Here is a 21,615-nt window from a genome sequence, read left to right as displayed (position 1 = left end):
GGAAAGCAGCGTACAAGGATCTTGTCTCTGAAAAGGTTCACAATCACTGCTCTAGAAAGTCTTATGGAAAGGCATCAAGTACCAGTCACTTGTATGCCTGCCATCTGAGGAGCAATTGAGGAAAATTTGCCCTCAGACTGATATGAAGAATTTTCCACCTAGACTAATTCTCAAAAACTATCTAATAAGAATAAAAAAAGACTAACACAAATGAATACATAGCTCCATTACACATTTCATGTATATAAGAAAATCCTTTAAAAATCTTTAATTATACTATTCTAGAAGCTCCATAAATAATGGTTGAGCATAATATTGACTTTATCAAAGCAACCATTTCCCTAACTGTTTTCTAGATCCCATCAAACTGAAAGCAGAATGATTTACTACCTGCTTTTCTTCTACCTCCCCTTACTTCTGTTACTACCATACCTCCCTAATTTTTTGACCAAGACCTATAACTTATAAATACCTGGGGAAGTGTTGATTTGTTAACGTCATTTACTAATGCCATCCTGGAATAGTTTTTCTTCTGCTATATTACCACTCCTCAATCTTTTCTCCTCACCAGCCATGGCCCATTCCTTAGCCAGGGGCCAAATAGTCTTTCAAATATTGTAGTGCTTATTATGTGCCTGGTTACTGTGCTAAGTGCTAGGCATACACAAAGGACAAAAGAATGTCCCTACTCTCAAGTAGCTCACAGTCTAATAGGATTAGAGACAAAATGCTAACAACTATATACAAACAAACTATATGCTAGATAAATTAGAAATAATCAGCAGAGGAGAGACATTAGAGTTAAGGGGCACTGGGAAAGGATTCTTGTAGAAGATGAGATTTTTAGCTTAGACTTCAGGAAAGCTAGGAGGTAGAGGAAGAGAGAGAACATTTTCAGCATGGGGAACAGCCAATTAAAATGCCTAGAGATGGAGGATCTTATTGGAAGAATAGCAGGGAGCCCAGTGTCATTGCATTATAGATATTATGGAGGTGAGGGAGTGAGTGATCTGGAAGAAGACTAGAACTTTGTGGGATTAGTGGTGGTGGTGGGAACAGCAGTTTATATCTGACCCTGGAAGTCGTCCTATAGGGCTACTGTAGTATGAGCAGGAGAGTGATGCATTCACTTTAGGAATATCATTTTGCTTACTGTATGTGTACAGGGTGAGGGAAGGCTTATGGCAAAAGGGCAAGAGTCTCCACCTGGAGACTTTTGTAGTAGACCAGACACGAGGTAATGAGGGCCTCTGCCTGAGTGATGGCAGTATCAGAGGAGAGAAAGGGCATACTACAGAGTTAAAAGCCAGGCCTTGACAGTGTCTTTATAAAACCATTACCTTCTTTTTTTAGAATTGATATTAACTATTGGCTCCACGGCAGAAAAATGGTAAGGATTAGGTTGTTGAGTGTTAAGTGACTTGAGGTCGGACTCAAACCCAGGACCTCCTGTCTCCAGGCCTGGTATTCTGTCCACTAAGCTACCTAGCAGGCCTAACAATGTGTTTTATATGAGGGAAGAGAATCAAGAGTTGAGGATGACACCTAGGGTGGGAGCTTGAGTGATTAGGAAAATGGTGGCACTTTCATAATAATAATAGGGAGTTTAGGAAGGGGGAAGAGTGAGGTAAGGAGGGAATAATAATGAGTTCAGGTTTGGATATGTTGCGTTAAGATGTCTCAGAATATCCAAGTTGAAATATGTTATAGGCAGTTGAAGATAGGAGGCTAGAGGGCAGCAGAGTTGGATGATAGCAGTTAGTGTTTATTAAGTACTTACTGTGTGCCAGGAATTGTCAGTCCTGGGGACACAGTCAAAAGTGAAAGAATCCCTGCATAAAGAACTTCCATTCTAGTGGACAAGACAGTATGAACACATGTTATATATAGAATATACACTATGAGCCTTGAGGTAGTTTTTGCAGGAGATTCTCAGGCAGCTCATGGGACCTGGAAAGAAAAAAGATGAAGAAGGTGGTCTTTAAGCCGAATTTTAGAGTTTATATACTCTAGGCATGGGAAACAGCTAGTGCAGAGACAGAGATAAGGGCATGCAATTTGGTGTGTGCAGAAAACTGAGGAGGCCTTTATGACTGAATTGATAAGTGTAAGGAGAGGATGTTAGTGAAATGTGAGATGACTGCAAAGTTATGGAAGCTTTTAAGGGCCAGGCAAGAGAAGTTATATTTGATCCTCTAGTGCAGTGGTTCCCAAACTTTTTTGTCCTACCACACCTTTCCAGAAAAAATATTACTTAGCACCCCCTTGAAATTAATTTTTTAAAAATTTTAATAGCAATTAATGTTTCTACTTTTTTCGTACAATGCACCTATCGCCATCACTGCTCTCCTGGATCGCTGCAGCACCCACGAGTGGGGAGGTGTGGGGTGTTGACGCCCACTTTGGGAATCACTGCTCTAGTCGATAAGGAACCCCTGGAATTTTTTGAGTAAGAGGTAATAGGATTATCATGTGTATGTTTTAGGATGGTGTTGGCAAACCTGTGTCAGCACTGACACACGTGGCCATTTTTGATGCCGCATACAGAGAAGTATGGGGCCGCATATCAAGGATGAAACATTTGCTGTAGGGTAATGTAGACACTCTGTGCACTATAGATGACAATTCTACCTATATTAATTTACCTATTTTGGTTTATTAAATACAGTTATATATTACAATTATACATTTTTGTTACTTAAACTATAAGTTACTTAAAATATCGTGAAATTATGGTTTTCTTGAAGTGACACTCCACCCGAGTTATGCTCAGTTTTTTGATGAATTTTGACACACCAAGCTCAAAAGGCTGCCCATCACTGTTTTAGGAAAATCATGTTCTGTTTTGTTTGAGACCTCCTCTTTAATGTTTATATTCCTTTTCTTGGTGATCTTATCAATTACAAGGATTCATTTATCTCTGCATACATACATACATATATATATTTAGTTTGAATCTTTCTTGAGCTCAGTCTTTTCTCACCATCTGGTCTGCTTGATTACCTGGAAAATCTGCTGGTAAATGTTTAACATCTGGCTCTCCTGGAAAAAAAAAAACAACCAAAAACCAAAAACTTGAGTGTTAAATTTAATCTGAATTTTTAATATTTTTCCATTAATTAAATCTGGACAATTAAAATCCCCCCAATAAATCAATCCTTAACTTAAAGTGTTTGCTGATTTCCAAGGTATAAATGCACACACTGAAAATTTGATAATTGACTTAGACCTTCTTTGACCTATTTGACATATCCCTGTTTCATAGGTAATTCACTCTCAACATATCCAAGGCAGACCTCATTACATTAGCTTTCTCCCCTAAAATCCTACCTCTGAATTTCCCAACAGAAAGTTCTACTGAGGATGCTACCATCTTTTTTTTTAATCCTTACTTTCCACCTTAGAATCAGTACTGCTTTTTGGTTCCAAGGTAGAAGAGCGGTAAGGGCTAGGCATTGGAGGTTGAATGACTTGTCCAGGGTCACACAGCTAGGACGTGTCTGAGGTCAAATTTGAACCCAAGACCTCCAGTCTCTAGGCCTGGCTCTCAATCCACTGAGCCTCCTAATTGATCTGGATGCTAGCATCTTTCTAGTTATCCAGGGTCACAAACTTTGGAATCATCCATGATTCTTCATTCTTCCTCTCTCCTCATGTCTTATCAGTTGCAAAGTCCTGTCATTCTACCTTTATATTCATTCCTTTCTAACATGAACACCATTAATATTCATTACCTTATTGTCACTGTCTATGTTACTTCAGTATTTTCCTAAATAGACTTTAGCCCCCATCCCAAAACCCTTACCTTCTGCCTTAGAATCCACATTAAGGCAGAAGAACGGGAAGGGCCAGACAATTGGGGTTAAGTGACTTGCCTATATGAGTATATATGGTATGTATGTATATATGTATATACCTGTTTAAATGATGTGTTCTTCCCCCATTATAATGTAGTTTCCTTGAGGTCAAGGAATATTTTTTATGTTTTCCTTTTATCCATTACTTCTACCACAGAATATAGTAGGCACTTAATAATTTCTTAAAAAATTGTATAGTACTATTGCATTAGCTTCCAAATTGATTTTGAGTTTTGGGTGTTTCCCACTTCTCCACGCTCTTCTACATACAATTGTCAGATTAATTTTCTTTAATTACAACTGATCTTCAGTGCCTTCCTTTGCATAACAAAGTTTAAATTCTTGAGCCTGGCATTCAAGACCCCTACTATTTCTAATCTTATTCAATTTCTCATGATCTGTTGTTTTCATAGAATCCTAAATTTAGAGTTGGAAAGGATCTTTGGGGCCATATGGTCTGCCCCACACATTTTATAGATGAAGAAATGGAGACTGAGAGGTCAGTTTGACTTGATAATAGTTTACTGTGCATCTATATGTCATATACAAGATATGAACTCGTCTTCCTGACTCCAGGTCTAGTGCTTTTGCCATCAAACCATGCTGAATTTAGTCACCTTTTCTCAAAAGAATACTAAATGCCCTTCTTCCAATTTTGGAATGCCCTAACTCAACCATTTTTTTGAATGATGATAATACCCATTCTTCAAGGCCAGCAGAAATGCCAGTTTTACCCTGAAACCTTTCTTAATTCATTCTATCCCTCCCAGCTAGAAGTGATTTTTACTCTGAAAGTCCACTGACCTTTGTTAACTTTTATTTGTTTGCTATTTTGTAATATCTAGTTTTTGTACAGCATGTAGGTAACTACTAGCTTTGATCTTCATGAGAGTGAGCATTATTTCTTAAACTTCTTTGTGATTCTTTTGAACCTTTTAGCACCATATGCGTTGACATTAAATACTCAGACATTTATTGAATGAACGAAATACATCAGTCAGGCTTTCAACCTGAATGGTGCGGAGAGGTATTATTCACATGTTTCATTTGTTGTAGTAGGTCTTCAGCAGTAAATTCTCAATTGATCAGCCTAACGCCTTAAGCCTGGTAGGATCAGAGATCAGCATGCATAGGCAGGTTTTCTTTGATACTTGGGTTGATTTCAATCTTGTTCTAATTCTGATTCATTTATTAACTAGATGTTTTAACCTTGACTGAGTACTTTTTCTTTCTGGACCTCAGCAAAATAATTTTTCAAAGTAAAAGGTTGGGCTAGATAAATGTTTTCAAGGTACTCTGTAGTTTAAAGAATCCGTGAATGTCAAAGCTGCCCTTCCTGGCTTTGAATAGATTTGGTTCATAAGCCTGTAAACTTGTATATTTGTTTAAATTTTTTTTCTTTAAAGACTTGAATAATTTAAATCTTTTAATAAGGGAATAATGTTCTTTTTTAGTACTCCCTCTCGTGTTGCTAAAGGAGGAGTGGACCACACCAAAATGAGCTTACATGGTGCTAGTGGTGGACATGAGAGATCCCGAGATAGAAGAAGGTCAAGCGACAGATCACGTGACTCATCTCATGAAAGAGCAGAATCACAACTCACTCCATGTATTAGAAATGTTACTTCTCCCACTCGGCAGCATCACATTGGTATGTCAGAATAATATTCTCTGATTCTTAGAAAATAAATACTTTTGATTTAGCAATTCCAGCTGTATTTTAAGTGGTTGAATTTCTCCCTCGAAGTGCATTAGACCTAGTACTTGAGGATGGAATCCATTTATTTTTTCCTTGTATCCTATTATGCCCATTTTTGCTTAGCTAGGTGGTGGTTATTTCTAGGAAGAAATAGTTTTAAAATGAACTTGTTGGTGAGCTCATTGTAATTAGAGAATCTTTACAGTCTGGAACTCTCTACAGGTAATAATGGAATTTTAAAAATGCCTTTTAATCTAATTCTTAACTATAGATTTGAATACATTTTATAGTAGTTTACATATTATATATATCGATATGATTTTTCACAATGTCAGGAAGAAGTGAATTGGCTGATAGAATTTTTTTCTTTTGAATGTTTCAAATAAAAAGATAAATTTGGTATATAATGATCTGATTCCCAAAGTAGTAAAAATCCTGCCTTCCTTAGACACATTTATTAATGTTCCTTTTTTCTTGCTGTCTACTCTATTGTTTCCCAGACCAATATAAAACAATTCTAAAGCATAGGTGGATTATCTTTGATCTCTGTGATTTATATTTACATTTTACATGTGGGTAGCTACTTGTGAGGAAGAGGGAAGGGAAAGATACATAGATGTGTGTGTGTGTGTTATGCATTAATGGACCACAGTTTTTTAAAAATCACATATGGCAGATGATTGTGTTAGGGCTTAAGTCAGATTTGCTGATGATGAGTAGATAATCATCTTAGAGAAGACTTAAAAAATTGACAGTAATTTGTGTATAATGTTTGTCTTAAATACAGATTGTGGACAGGGAGAGTAGGATGAGGACATGTAGCTGATGAACTTGATGTTATAATTATGTGGAGTTCTCAAGCTATTGTGATCATTACCAGCATGATAGTAATGAACTTTTTTTTTTCTAGTATTAGAAAATTCTTTTGGGAGCTATGAAATCCAATTATAAAACTACAAACTATGTAATCAGTAAAAAAATCCTAATAATATATAATTAGTAATCAGTGATATTGTAGTGAGTGTTCTTATTAAATATTTGGCTATTAGAGAAATTTAGCTACTGCTTATGAAACTGATCAGTCGTTGATAAATTTGCATGCCACTATGCTTTAATTTTCTTATTTAAAAATCTCAGTGCCTTTTTCTTTTTTTTAAACTCTTTTACTTTCTGTCTAAGTATCAATTCTAAGCCAGATGAGTAGCAAGGGGCAGGCCATTGGGGTTAAGTGGTTTTTGAATAGGATAAGGTTTTTTACTTGTTCAGATATGAACTTATTGAACATCATTCCCAGAAATTTGCAGCATTGGTTTTCTGGGGGAAATATCTATATCTACATATCAGAAGGATGTGGCATGCTACCATTTATAAGCCATTGTATTTGGTAATCACTAGTAGATTTTTGAAAAATAAACATGCCCTACTATCCCTAGTGAGTTAACCAGAAGAGTTGCTGCTTCTATATGAGGTCAGAGCTAATATTTCAAGCATTCTGAGAGGTGTTAGTCTTTAGGATGCAGCTTGGTTAAATTTTATACTCTTTCTTATTGAATTTTCAATGTTTGTTTTGTATTTGCTGGCCCTGTGAAAATATACTGTTTTGTTGGATACAAAATTAGCCAGATCATGTAGCATTCTAAATTAATGTAGTTCCTTTCTATTATTTCTGGTTTAAGTAGTACTCTCACATTTTATCCCAGAGAAATAACAATTGATATATTTTGCTTTGGTCTTATCAAAAAAGGCAAGCTTCAATTAATAGAAGCCAATTTGCATGAAAAAAATTGTGGTCTGAAAAAATCAAGTGTGCCCCTTGAGGAATCTGAGACCTATAATCAAATTCAAATCATCAAAACCAAATACCAGAAAAACCCCACCAAAATTACTGTGTTTTTTAAAAATTCTGAAAATTTAAATGTATAGGTAGAAATTTGTATGTTGTTGTTGTTTTTTTTTTCTGTTGCAGAACGAGAAAAAGATCATAGTTCTTCCCGCCCAAGCAGTCCTCGTCCTCAAAAAGCTTCCCCCAATGGTTCCAGTAGCAGTATTGGGAACAACAGCCGAAACAGTAGTCAGTCAAGTTCAGATGGTGGTTGTAAGACATCTGGGGAAATGATATTTGTATATGAGAATGCAAAAGAGGGAGCTCGGAGTATAAGAACATCTGAAAGAGTAACACTAATCGTGGATAATACTAGATTTGTTGTAGATCCATCTATTTTTACTGCACAGCCAAATACAATGTTGGGCAGGTTGGTATAAATAATAGTTAATAGATTTACTATAAAATGTAATTTCAAACTACAGTGATATTTGTGTTAATGAACTTGTATTTCAGTATTATATTTTGTTGTTAGAAACTTTGTTGCTAGAGGCTGATAATAGTATACAAGTATTATAGAATATAGATTCTTGTTCTATGGGGATAGGTCTTTCAGGATTCTTCCTTTCTCCTCCTTCCCTTTGATGTGGTCTTACCCTTTCATTTGGGACTATATACCACTGAATATGTAGTGCTAAACAGAGTAGAATTTTTAAAAATCTCTTTCTAATCTATGCCCAGGCCAACTCTTTAAGGAGCTTTTGTCACATAGAATTTGTTAATTGAAATATTTTTGTATCTAAGAATATTTGTGACTTTGAAAAGGTCACCAAAATTTGCTCCTTTTGTGATTTCTTTCCTTCCAAAAATAGACTTTATTAAGCATCCTATGATCTTAGTAGAAGTTTCTAATCTTTGTCAGGATTCCCTTGTTGTCATCCACCCCTTGCTTAAACACCTAGTGACAGACTCTTCTTGTGAACATAGCCCATTCCTTTGTTTGACAGTTTAAATTGCTTAAAAAACTCTTTGAACCCAAATGTTCCTTTTTATAACTTTATTTAACTTCACTTATTGATTCCCTCCAATCTATTTCCAGATAATAACAGAATTTTAAAAGATTATCTCGTGTAATGTTTATTAACTTCTTTCATTTGGATAGCAGATTTTAGAGTTTTTCTCTCCTATTTTATGATGCCACAGAAAATTCTCTAGGCTCCTCTAGTATAGGGATTCTTATCCTACGATGCATGGATCCCTAGGGGCTTTGTGAGTAGTATTTAAGGACATCAGTGAACTTAGATGGGGGGGAAATCACACTTTTATTTTCACTGAGTTTTAAAGAAAATTAACATTTTTCTTCATTTGTTCAAAAATATTATTCTGGGAAGGATTTCTTAAGCTTTACCAAACTGCCAAACAGTTGAGTCCATAAGAACAATAAAGGTTAAGAGCTCTTGCCCACTCTATATCTTGGTATCACCTCAAGCTTGCTAAATAAAACTTTTCCTTTAGTAATTTTGAGAAAGTAAACATAAAGCTTAGTGTAGGATGCTTTCTGCATTGTGATTTGATAAACGCAAGGGAAAGAGGACATGCTCACATTCTGAAATGTAATAACCTTTGACACAGCCTAGGAAGTTAAAAGTGGAGCAATACTTCATGGCTTAGGGGGGACCTCAAAAGAAAATTGTAATTCAACTTGTATCCAAACAGAAATGTTTTGGTTATGCTATTTCAAATAGTCACTAAAGTGCTTACTGGAAGGCCTTTGGGGAAAGGGGTCTTCCTGCTCTCTTGTCTATGTGGCTATGTCCTTCATGGTGTACAGATGACAACCCAACCTTTCTGTTAGCATCCAGCATGATTCTCTTCCATGTTCTTCCAGAAGATCCTTTGGATCTTTCGTTAATTATGGTCACCAGGTCTAGTCTGAGACTGTCCACCTTCACCTCTCTGTCTCAGTTGCCTCATCTATAAAATGAGGATAATCGCTCCTACTTCAAAGGGTTGTGGTGAGGATCAAATAAGACAACAATATTTATAGTGCTTTGTAAAGTTTAAAGCATTATAGAAATATTAGTTATTAGTATTATAGCTGTTATCTGTCCCTCAGCTCTGCTTTGAATGAAGACCTTTAGCTTTATGTTCCGTTTTTTTCATGGCAGTTCCTAAGAGAGCTTGCTGAGCAGGAAGTGGAATGTTAAATTTATTTTTAACTGAGGGCTACATTATGATAACTACTTTGATTACATTATGCTAATCTGATTACAAGTATACTATGTCCAAAATTAAAACTAAACCTTCAAAAATGTAAAACAGGAAGGTTTGACCTCATTGATTCTATTATGAAAATTGAAGGGTATGTAAGTGGAAGAAACATCTATCTGGGCTACAGATGTGTGCAAATGGATTGTACTATCTTTGAATGTTTTCTTGGGGGGGTGGGATTGTACTGTGTTACGTGAAGAGATGAGACAAACTGTACCAAAGCACATTAAAGGACAAAAGCTAAAGAAGTAATGAAAAACATGACAAGAATTTACTTATTTTCTAATGCAGCTTACTTTAGAAAGAAACACATAGAAAAATAGTTTTAGAAAATAACATTACTATTAATGCCATATATGTTTATCTAAACTTTAAAAAGCATAAAGAGCTAATATCTGACATTGTATACAAAATTGTAATTCCAAATTTTAATTCAAAGATGCCTGTGAGACTTTTTAAAAATCTCCAAACTGATAGAAGTATATTAGTTTACCCTTTTGGTCCAGTTCAGGTACTCAAAGAGAACTTGTGTGACATTTAGTTCCTCAAAGACAGTTGTTGTTTTTTTTAACCAAGAGGCATCCTTTCATTTCAAAGCACTACAGTATATCATTGTGGTGGAAATTAATATTCATGGGAACTATAAAAGCACTTGGTTAGCTTTTGGAAACTTTTGAATAAAAAGGCTTTGTTCTATGAGTTTCATTGTTAACAGTAAAAGTAGAAACCTCATGAATTAGGAAGTTGTTTTGATACTTGGCCATTTTTAGGCATAGTTCACTTAGAAGTATAACTGTTTAATAAAGATCAAACCTTTAAATTTGGTTTGAGGAATATGTATTTTAAATTTTCAGCCAACAATTTAAAAAATAAATTAACTGCCACAAAGCATTTGTTCAGTCAGTATCTGAGTGCATACTATGTACAAGGTACTTAGATATAAAGATGAGCAATTTTAAACAGTATTATTAGTACAAACAAGTAGCTGGTGTGTGATTTGCAAAAATTTAACTATTCTTTATTTTACACTTTTTTTTAAATGGAATTTTATGTCTTGATATTTAGGCTATATAAATTCCCTTATCTTTCATTTTCCCCTAGTCCTATTTTCCTGTGTGTTAGTTAAAATCATTTGGGGTTCTCTTTGGAAATATTGAGCCTCAAGATATGTAGTGTTTGACAAACTGCCTGTGGACATGTGGGGAACTTTGAGGCTACATTCCCCATGATCCAATGGGTTTCCGGTTAAATGTGAGACAACGGGAACCAACGTATAGCGCAGTTTAAATTCTGGAGACGGCTTCTTTTGTTGCCTGAGCAGGCTCCCAGGGGACTGAGAAGAAAGAGTAGGGAAGGTATGGAAGAAAATGGCAGAGGCGGCAATTTGAATTTTTTATAGGCACATGGTCAATTTATTCTATCAACATGGCTTTAATAAAAACACTAATTTCCCTTATAATATCTGCCTTCATCATTTTTAAAAATAACACCTGTTATATGCAATTTATTATTATTTATTCTTTTATAAGACTAGCAGTTTTAAAGGAAGATTATGGAAAGGGATTTTAAAAAAAATTGTACCCTCTAGTCAGCTCTTCTGCTCTTCCTCGCATTTCTGCAAAGTTTAATGGGTGGATTGTTATCTGTATCATGATTATTATTTTTAAAAATAAAAACTCTTATCTTCCATCTTAGAATCAATTAGTATTGGTTCGAAGGTAGAAGAGGTAGTAAGGGCTAGGCAGTGGAGGCTAAGTGACTTGTCCAGGGTTACACAGGAAGTATATGAGGCCAGATTTGAACCTAGGACATCCTGTCTCAATCCACTCTCAGCCACCTAGCTGCCCCCTGCTATCTATATTATTGAAATAAACTGCTGGATTTATGAGGTAGCAGCTTTAGGATTTAAAAAAAAAATTTGTTTTCTGTTCCCTCCTGTGGATCCAACAGTTTGCCTATGAAAATTAGAAGGAAATTCTTGAGAACATGTGTATTATATTGCATAGTTGATTTTCTAAAAACTAATAGATAAGATTATTATATTTTCATTTCCGTTTTTGTTCTTTATTACTTGTCAAAATATTCTACAGAAAATTCCACAGCTAATTCAATGATATTTAATATATTTGCATTTTAGAGTAAAGAGAAATCTTTTTAACTTTCAATTTTTTTTATTCCACTGGGAAGAAATTTTGATTTATCTACATTATTTTACATGATAGGATGTTTGGATCTGGCAGAGAACATAACTTCACACGCCCTAATGAGAAAGGAGAGTATGAAGTAGCAGAGGGAATTGGTTCTACTGTATTTCGAGCTATCTTGGTGAGTGTTAAGTTTTCAGGTTCATTGAATAAGTAATGGGGCCATAAAACTATAGGTACAGTTAGATAATGCATCCTATTTGGGTACCATTTTTAATCTTTTTAACAAGAAAAAGGAACATTAAAAATTTTGCAAAGTGACCTTTTTGGGTGGAGGTTTGGGTGGGGAGAAAAATTCTACTTTGCATAATTTTTTGTTCCTTACAGCTTCATTCAACTAAGTATATTTTGAGGTTATATGTATTGACAACTTTCCTCAAATAAATTTTTACATAAGGATGAACAGAAGATTACCTGTGATTTATGTATAACTTCTTTTGAGACAAGAAAATAGAAGGTTGTGGAGAAATTGAAGAATTTTATAGTTAAAAGGTGACCATAGATATCTCCTCCAAATCCTTATTTTACAGATGAGGAAACAGCTGCCCAGAGGTGTAAAATGAGGTCAGAGATACAAGGAGGAGGGAGTGAGAGTCAGATTTTTACACTCAACTTTCAAAATTCACTTGCCAACATGTATTTTGTTAGAAAAAATCAATTTAGTTTGACTGATTTCCCTATTTGTAATTTTAATTCCATGATGATTCAGCTTTGTAAATAATTTCAACATTTTACAATTTAAAATTTTTTCCTTTTTTTTCAAATGAGCTGTTAATTCCTAATCTGTTAGGAAGCATAATTAATGGTTCTGGCAGGCCAGCATTTTGAGAAAAAGAATTAACATACAAAGACTCCTTGGCACAGGAATCCGAAGACAAAGTTTTCCTTTCCAACTCTGCTATCCCTTTACATGGCAACTGTTTCCTCAATTCCAATGTTCCCAGACTTGTATCTAGCAGAATGATTGAGCCTCTAATTTCACAGAGAAGATTGAGACCACTGAATTGGAATTCTCTTTACCTGAACCTCTTTATTCCTTGGACTCATTACTCATTCTCTTTTTTGTTGTTTCAGATGAAGAGATACTTTTGCTCTTTGGATTAATCCTTACTCTGCATTATACCCTTGTCTCTTTATCATCTCCTTATTCTTTCATAATTGTCAATCTCTCTTCTCTTGATGACTCTTTCTGTTTGTCTACACATATATTTAGGATTCTCCAGGCCTTGAAAAGAAAGTTTCCCTTGACTGTTCTATCATGGTTACCTATTATGCCATCTCCATCCTCTCCATGTTTTCATTAATTGGAAAAAATTTGTTATTAATTGGAAAAAAGTTGTCCATGCTCCATACCTATACTTCTTTGCCACCATACTTGCTTCTCAGTCTTCACCACTCTTACTGAAATGATTACCTTAAACATTACCAGTGATTTCCTAGTGATTAAACCAGTGATTTTTATAATTCCCTAATCCTCATTGCCCTTGATGTTTTATTTATTAAATCTGTGTTGGCATAGGCATGGCACATGTACCCTAGTGTTCTGGAAGGGACTGCTCTTCCTCCGTTCCCCCTCTCCACAGTGCCCCAGGACAATGTTCACATCCCCCACCCCTCCACCCAGCCACCCAATGCAAGCACTTCCTCCCTCCCCTGTCTATGGTAATGCTGGGGACTCAAGGCAGCTTGTTGCAGTTTGGGGCATACGAACTCGAAAAGGTTCTCCAACATTGGTCACTAAATCATTCTTCATGATACTTTTTCCTTGTCTTCTGTGACGATAAGCTCTTGATTTTTCCCTGTTTCTTCTCTATCTTCACAGGCTTTTTGTTTTATTCAGGACCACTTAAAGAGGGTGATCCTCTTTTCTTCTCTCTTGTTTGAAACCATGCCCTTTTCTTTGGCTATGCCTTCTCTTTCTTCACCCCTTATATCCAGTGACTCAGTTTTTTTCCACCCTCATCTCAACATATCACCCAAGGCTTTTTCCTCTCTCTATCTCTGTTGCCTCTATTCTAGCATAGACACTCATTATACCACTTGCTTGGATTTTTACAGCAGTCTCCTAACAAACCTTTCCACATATATTCTCTTACTTCTAGAAAAAATAGTCTTACTCCTAGATCTAATTATGTCCTTCTTTCTGCTCAAAACCCTTTGTAATGGCTTTCAAGGCCCTCCACAACTTAGTTATCTACCTACCTACCTTTCTTAAACTTTTGATTTTTCTAAAAACTAATTTTTGTCTTTTGTTTTTACATCACCCCAATTTCTCCTAGTGTCTATCCCCTTTCCTTCTCCCTTTTCTTCTTTCTCTTTCTCAGGAAGCAATTCCATATAACAAATAACATTTTTTAAAAGAAAAAGAGGAAGAAGAAACAAACCAACAAATCAGTATTATGTGTGAATGTATATGCAATGTTATACTTGTGAATCTTCTGCAAAGAAGTGGAGTGAGGATATCTTTTCTTACATCTTTTTTGGGGATCATGCTTTTTCTTTATAATTTTGTAGCATTCTCTTTTGTTTGTGGTTGTTCTTTTCATTTAAATTATTGTAGGTTTTATTTATGTTGTTTTCTTATCTGCTTATTTCACTCTGTTTCCAATCTGATAAGACCTTCCATATGTCTCTGTAATCATTATATTCATCATTTCTTAATAATATAATTTATTACTGTCCCTACTTTGTTTAGCTGTTCCCCAGCAAACACCTACTTTGTTTCTAATTTGTCAGTTATTATCATATACTTCTTTCCTCAATATGTGCCATGCTAAAACCAAGTTTGGACTACAAAAAGTAATAACCCGGATAGGTTCTATAATTTCCCAAATTTTTCCCTTGTGTCTTTGTTTCCTAAACTTTGAATATATCATAGTATAAATTAGTTCTGCTTATTTCACACTTCATTAGTTCATAGAAATCTTTCTAGGCTTCTCCAAAACTGTTTTCTTACTTCTTACAGCATTATACTGTTCCAGTACATTCACATACCATAATTTGTCCAGCCATTCCCTCTTTGATAGGCAATCCCCTTCATTTCCAATTCTTTTCTGCTACCAAAATAACTGCTATAAATCTTTTTGTACATCAAGGAGGAATATTGACCTCTTTCTTTAATCTTTTTGGGGTATGTATAGTCACAGTATAGTAAAACTGTATCAAAAGGCATACTCGGTTTACTAACTATTGGAGTAGAGGTCCAGATGTGTTCCAGAATTACTTTACCAAGAATGCATTAATATTCCATTTCCCCTACAGCTCCTTCAACACTTGTCTTTTTTTTTTTTTTTTGGTCAACTTTACCAGTCTGATGAGTGTGAGGTAGAACATCAGATTTGCTTTATTTTTCATTTCTCTTAATAATAAATTGGGTTTTTTAAAAAAAATGCTGCTGGGAAAATGTATGATCTGTGGTATGGATAGCTTGGATTTCTTCCCTCAACACGCCTGTTCAGATTCATTTGTCATGTGTGAATTGAGGAATAGATTTTATTTTTATAACTTTGGAACAGTTATCTTGAAATTGAGACCACTTTATTTAAGGCATTATACAAAAGACAAATTGGGATCTTGCTTCCTCAAGTTTTCTGAGAGCATATTGTCTCACTGTTTTGTAATACATATTTCTAGACGTCATTTCTATCTTACTGGATTACAAATTCTTGAGGTCAGTGATTGCTGATTTTGTATGTATCCCAAGAACCTATAGCATCTTGTATTTAGTAGTCACTTAATAAATGCTTAATTCTGAGATCTGAGCATAATACTAGGTATTTGGTGAACATTTGATGAATGTCAGTGGTATATCCCTTTCTCCATACTTTTACTTCTAGAAATAATATTACTAACTCCAGGGCTGCTGTGGTTTTGGCTACTAGATATTTTGCTTATTCTTTATTGGTAATTTTTTTTTCAGGATTACTACAAGACTGGAATAATTCGTTGTCCTGATGGCATCTCTATTCCTGAGCTAAGAGAAGCGTGTGACTATCTTTGTATCTCTTTTGAATATAGTACTATAAAATGTAGAGATCTCAGTAAGTACATATCTGAAAAAAAATCTGTATAGAAACTGGTGATTGTTTTTAAGGAGGGCTATAATATATTTGAAAGAAAAGCATTCCTTAACTCAACAGAATATTTAAATAGACCCAACTTAGGGTCTTCGGGGTCTTTGTGCAATTTTCGAACTTTGAAATTTGTAAAAGTTAATATTCTTGGGGCAGTTGATTATACAGTAGATAAGAGTCCTGGGCCTAGAATGAGAAAGATCTGAGTTCAAATCCAGCCTTAGCCACTTATTGGCTTGTGTTACCCTGGACAAGTTACTTAAACTTGTTGGAATTTAAAAAAAGCTTACATTCTTAATTATAGGCTATGATATACATGATCTTCTAAAGATTTTTAAAAGGCCAATCACTGCTATTATCTGCCATGTGAAATTGCCGTTTGAAATTCAGCTTAAATAGCACATGGATGTGTCTGGCCCAAAGTTCCACCAAAATTCTTTCATATTTCAAGAGTTTTTTTGCTGTACATGCATATTTTGTCAATATAGATTGTAGGGTAGGGGCTAGGCCTGTGATTTCATTGGTATGAGGGACTCCCAGATAAGGAAATTTCCTCTACTACTGCAAGTCAGCCACTTTTTTGCAGCTTATTGTTAAGAGAAAGGGGCTTACAGCACTTTGGGGGTAAGGATGGGGGAGTGTGTGAGTAAGAGCCTTGCCCAGGATCACACAGCCAGCAGGTATTACAAATATGTCTGAAACACAGCTCTTCCTGGCTTTGGTAATACCAGATGGGATCTCACTATAATTCAGTCTTTCAAAATTGCTGGGGCTAAAAATTTTAGCAGCCTTCTGCCTGCTGGATCAACTGGGTGTGTACAGTTTTAGGACTCAATATAATCTTTACTATTTATTTAAGGAATATATTGCAGATAAATTTAGCTTCACATGTAAAATTTCATTTTTCATAATATTAATAAAGCTTTAGCTTTAGAAGTAGAAATGAACCTAGACATGATCACTTTATTTTTTTTTTACAGATAAGGAAACTGAAACCCAGAGATAAAACTTTTTTGTTGAAAACAGCAAAGGGATTATTAGTTTTACAACCAGATGTAATTAAAATAAAGTGATCAAAATCAGTATAAATCAACATTAATTTGACAAAAATACAATAACTGAAAGTCTAGCATTATTCAATAATAGATTTTGATACTGTCCATAAAAGTACTGGTTATTTAATTGTCGGGACACCAAAAGTGTAGTGTATCTAGGTTCTGACTCAAGTCTTCATTACTGATAGTGGTTCTAAGCTTTGGTTTCAGTGTTTTCATAAAAGGAAATGTACTTTAAAAGAATCCAGTGAGGGGGCAGCTGGGTGGCTCAGTAGACTGAGAGCCAGACCTAGAGATGGGAAGTCTTGGGTTCAAATATGGCCTCAGACACTTCCTAGCTGGGTGACCCTGGGCAAGTCACTTAACCCTCATTGCCTAGCCTTTACCACTCTTCTGCCTTGGAACCAATACACAGTTTTGATTCTAAGATGGAAGGTAAGGGTCTTAAAAAAAAACAAAAAACAGAATCCAGTGAACCCAAATGTGGCCCAGTTTTTTTGTTTGTTTTTATAAATTCAGAAGTTGTAGGTAGTTGGGTCCTCTTGGCCTATAAACTCATTTCTTCTATTTTTAAAAAGCTTTTTGTTTGTTTGTTTTACTGAAAACAAAATGAAAAAACGCCCAAATTCTGGTCAGCCATACTTCTAGGGTTGTTAGGTAGGCTTCACTGGATCTGCAGTGCTTAAATAGAAAGGAATGCCTAACTACAAAAGAAATGGCATGCTTGCACTCTCTCTTCTCTCTCTCTTTCCCGCTCTCTCTGTGCAATTCCTATCAAAAATTATTTTTAAATATTGCATATGCAGAGAGTAACTAATTTTCAGTCTTACAAGTATTCATCTGAATATAATAATTTCATTTTTACATTTAAATACAAATTAAATTATAGCCAAAGAAACACTGAAAACTCTGATATTTTCCTGTTCCTTAGTCTGTTACTGACTGGTCTGATGATCTTGGACAAGACACTTGCCACTTGAGAGCTTATTTCTTCATCCATAAAATGAGTAGATTGATCAGTCAGTAATCATTTAAGTACTTGCCATGTACTAGGCACTATGCTAAGGCCAGGGGATTCAAAAAGAAGCAAAAGATAGTTACCCTTGAGGAGCTTATAATCTAAAATGAGTGATAGTGATCTAACAAATATGCACAGATGTGCTCTATGCAGGATAAAGGAGAAATAATTGAGAGACAGAAAGCATTAGAATAAAAAGGTGTTGGGAAATGCAGCATCCTATGGAAGATGAGATTTTAGTTGGGACTTTTAGATTTGAGGAGGGAAAGCATTCCAGATATGGAAGACAATCAGATAAAATGCCATTTGTGGAACAGTGCCAGTATCACTGAATTGAAGATTCACCTGGTTGCGGGGGAGTAAAAGGTATGAAGACTCAAAAGATAGGGGTCCAGGGAGTACATGACCCAGTCAGAAGTGATTCCTAATTACACAGTGGCTAGGCCAGTGATGAGCAACCTTTTGAGCTTGGTGTGTCAAAATTCGCCAAAAAATTGAGCATAACTCAGTGTGCCACTTCGAGAAAAAACAAACATAATTTCGCCATATTTATAGTTTAAATAACAAAAACGTATAATTGTAATATATAACTGTATTTAATAAACCAAAATAGGTAAATTAATATAGGTAGAATTGTCATCTATAGTGCACAGAGTGTCACTACACTACAGCAAATGTTTCATCCTCGGCACGTGGCCCCATACTTCTTTGTATGCAGCCGCATGCGGCCGTGCATCATCTGTTTGCCTTCACTAGTCTAGGCAGTACTTTCTGGCTCTTTATCTATATTTTCGTACTTTCACTCTTTCTACCTCTGTAAATAAAGCTGCTAAAAGTCATTTTGACTTAAGCTATAATATTTTTAAATTGGAGATCACAATATTACTTTAGAATTCTCATATTTAGCATAAAACCTAAATTTAAATTTTTACAATGGAGATCATCAAGTGGGACACCTTTGGTTAGAGCCAGCAAAGGAGACTGAGATCATCTAAGTAATTCTTTATTCTCTTTTAGTGCGCTCGCGCTCTCTCTCTCTCTCTCTCTCTCTCTCTCTCTCTCTCTCTCTCTCTCTCTCTCTCTCTCTCTCTCTCTCCTCTCTCTTTTAACTTTAACATTTTTTATTTTATTAACAAATTTCCATATGTTTTCCAAAGTCTTATGATCCCTTCCTTTCCCCGTCCCAGAGCTGACAAGCAATTCAGTCTGGATTATACAAGTATTATCACAAAAAATATTTCCATATTATTCATTTTTCTAAGTGAATAATCTTAAAAACCAAAACCCCAAATTATATACCCAAATAAACAAGTGATAAATCATATGTTTCATCTGCATTTCTACTCCCATAGTTCTTTCTTTGGAGGTAGATAGCATTCTTTGTCATAAATCTCTCAGAATTGTCCAGGGTCATTACATTGCTGTAGGCAGCAAAGTTTATCACATTTGTTCCGCAGTATTGGAGTTACTGTGTCTAATGATCTCCTGGTTCTTCTTATTTCACTCTGCATCACTTCCTATAGGTCTTTCTAGTTCTTTCTGAAATCATTCTGTTCATTATTTCTTATAGCACAATAGTATTCCCAGCCCTTGCCTTCTAAAGCAAGATCATTTTATTTGTATATGAGATATTTTTGTAAAACAGAGTTGCTATACATATGTGTAGTGACTGGCTATTATTACAATACCTTGCTTTTAATTGGGATGCACTTTCCTTATCTCCTTTGACAAGTGTGTTTTTTTTTCCTTTTGACATATCTGTTACTATATTCATCCATAATTATTTTTATGCTGTTATTTTTTACACTTTTGAATTTTCTTGTATATATCAAAATTTAGACATCTAAGATTTTACTAAGCTGTTAGGAACAAATACAGATTAAACCAGATCTTATTAAATCAATTCTATGGTAAAGAAACCAGGATTTATTTTCCAGCTAATATATTTCTAGACACTAAATCTTATTTACAAACCACAATTCCATTCTTAATTTAGTTTTCCCTATAGTAATAGAGGATGCAAAAAAGTCTTATTAAAGTATTCTACCTCTTCTGTAACACAGTGATCTGGAAATAATTGGCAACTAGTTTAAGAAAAAATAGTCATTTCTTTTAGAATCCTTCCCTAGTTCTTCTGTACAGTAGTAAATATATTAATAGAAAAAAAACTAAACCAAACAAACTTTTCTCATGAAATTTGCAAATAATTCCCCTCCACCCCTGCCTTTTTTTTCCCCCTAGTAGCACTTTTAGTTTTCTTTCTAGGCAAGCTCCCTTTGAATAGAGAAAAAGGAGTTGTTGAAAGTAAGTCATTCTATATAGAAATCAGATTACTGATTTATGCCCATTCTAGGGACTACTTTTACCTATCTCCACCATACCACCAACTCCCCACCCCCTCCCTACCCCACTGCACTCTGTTGATTTTGCAAATAGTTGATTTTTGTTGCCTAACCTCCTTTTATGTTTTTTCCTTATTTCCCTCCTACTCACCTTACTTTATCCTTTGCTTTTGTCAAAAACTTCCTTTCTAACAGAACTTTGCTGTCTTTGTTGGTCCAGCCTGATAATGTCATCAGCTAACTATGAGATTAAAGGTTGGTAAAAAAGGTCAGAGAGCGTTTGGTGATTCCCGTGAATATTTTACAAAACTACAGGCAGTTACCTGACATTCATTTCTCTTACTTTCTGCTCCTTACTACTTAGACAAAATGCTTTGAACCTATTAACAAAGACTTTCCTTTTCCAGAATTCTCATTGTTGTGAACTTGCAAAATAAAGAAATGTAAAAGGGGCAATTTTTAGAAGACTGGCAGCTAAAGAGAGAGCTAATGAAAGTCTTTCCCCAGGGCCTCTTCCTTTTGGTCCTTGATCTATCATATTTGAAACTTAGATTCCTCTTTGATGGGAAAGAAAGCTCTCTGCTGAATTATACCTTCCCTTATGTCTCTGTAATGTGGGGGAAATTCTCCTTATTCTGTGTTCCCCATTTACTAAGGAGGAGAGTTTTAGAAAAGTCCTCACTTTAAGTCTGCCTAGGCCTTTGGCTTCCTGTGGGTGAGGGACTCAGGCCAGAGGATCTTTAGGCCTCCTTTTACTTCATTTCCTTGGAGGCTGGAATGGTCAAGTCCTAATTTTTGTAATCTTTTCTGGCTTTCTAGTAAAAACTTCATCCCTTACTAGTAATTGCAGTATGTTATGACTGTACTAATGAAGTAGGATTGTATGCCATCCCCTTTGCTGAATAGTTTATTTTGTCTATAAATAAGCTTACTTTTCTTACTCTTGAACTTGACAACATATTCTCTTATTTTATTCTGTCTTTTACTTTCTTACTCCCAAACTTACCCCCTTCTTCTAGTGTTTTTTTGGTGCTCTTTCTGGGTGGATTCCTGAGGAGGTAGAAAAGGAGTAATGGTGATATAAAACTTGAGAATCTATAGCATCTTCTAGTGTAAATAATTTGAGTTAATAGTACGTATTGAAAAATGTCTATTTTATTTTATTTTATTAACCCTTACCCTTCCACTTTAGAATCACTACCAGCTATTGGTTCTAAGGAAGAAGAGTGGTAAGGACTAGGCAATGGGGATTAAGTGACCTGCCCAGCTTCACA

General features: G+C 35.2%; 1 protein-coding gene and 1 pseudogene across 2 annotated transcripts in view; one reads left to right on the top strand and one right to left on the bottom strand.

Annotated features, from left to right (window-relative positions):
* Positions 1–1,851, bottom strand: part of LOC123251731 — a 13,871-nt pseudogene extending 12,020 nt beyond the window's left edge.
* BTBD10 (BTB domain containing 10) overlaps positions 1–21,615 on the top strand; it is a 63,022-nt gene that overhangs the window by 33,350 nt on the left and 8,057 nt on the right. For both annotated transcript variants that reach the window (XM_044680750.1, XM_044680749.1), the window contains exons 2-5: positions 5,312–5,508; positions 7,523–7,808; positions 11,872–11,974; positions 15,773–15,893. In XM_044680750.1, coding sequence (XP_044536685.1) covers positions 5,312–5,508; positions 7,523–7,808; positions 11,872–11,974; positions 15,773–15,893 — 707 coding nt within the window. The remainder of the gene's footprint in view (positions 1–5,311; positions 5,509–7,522; positions 7,809–11,871; positions 11,975–15,772; positions 15,894–21,615) is intronic.

The sequence above is a fragment of the Gracilinanus agilis genome, chromosome 6 (genome assembly GCF_016433145.1).
Source record: "Gracilinanus agilis isolate LMUSP501 chromosome 6, AgileGrace, whole genome shotgun sequence".
NCBI classification, from domain to species: Eukaryota; Metazoa; Chordata; class Mammalia; order Didelphimorphia; family Didelphidae; genus Gracilinanus; species Gracilinanus agilis.
Note: the sequence above shows the minus strand (reverse complement) of the source record. Positions and strands in the feature narration are given on the sequence as shown.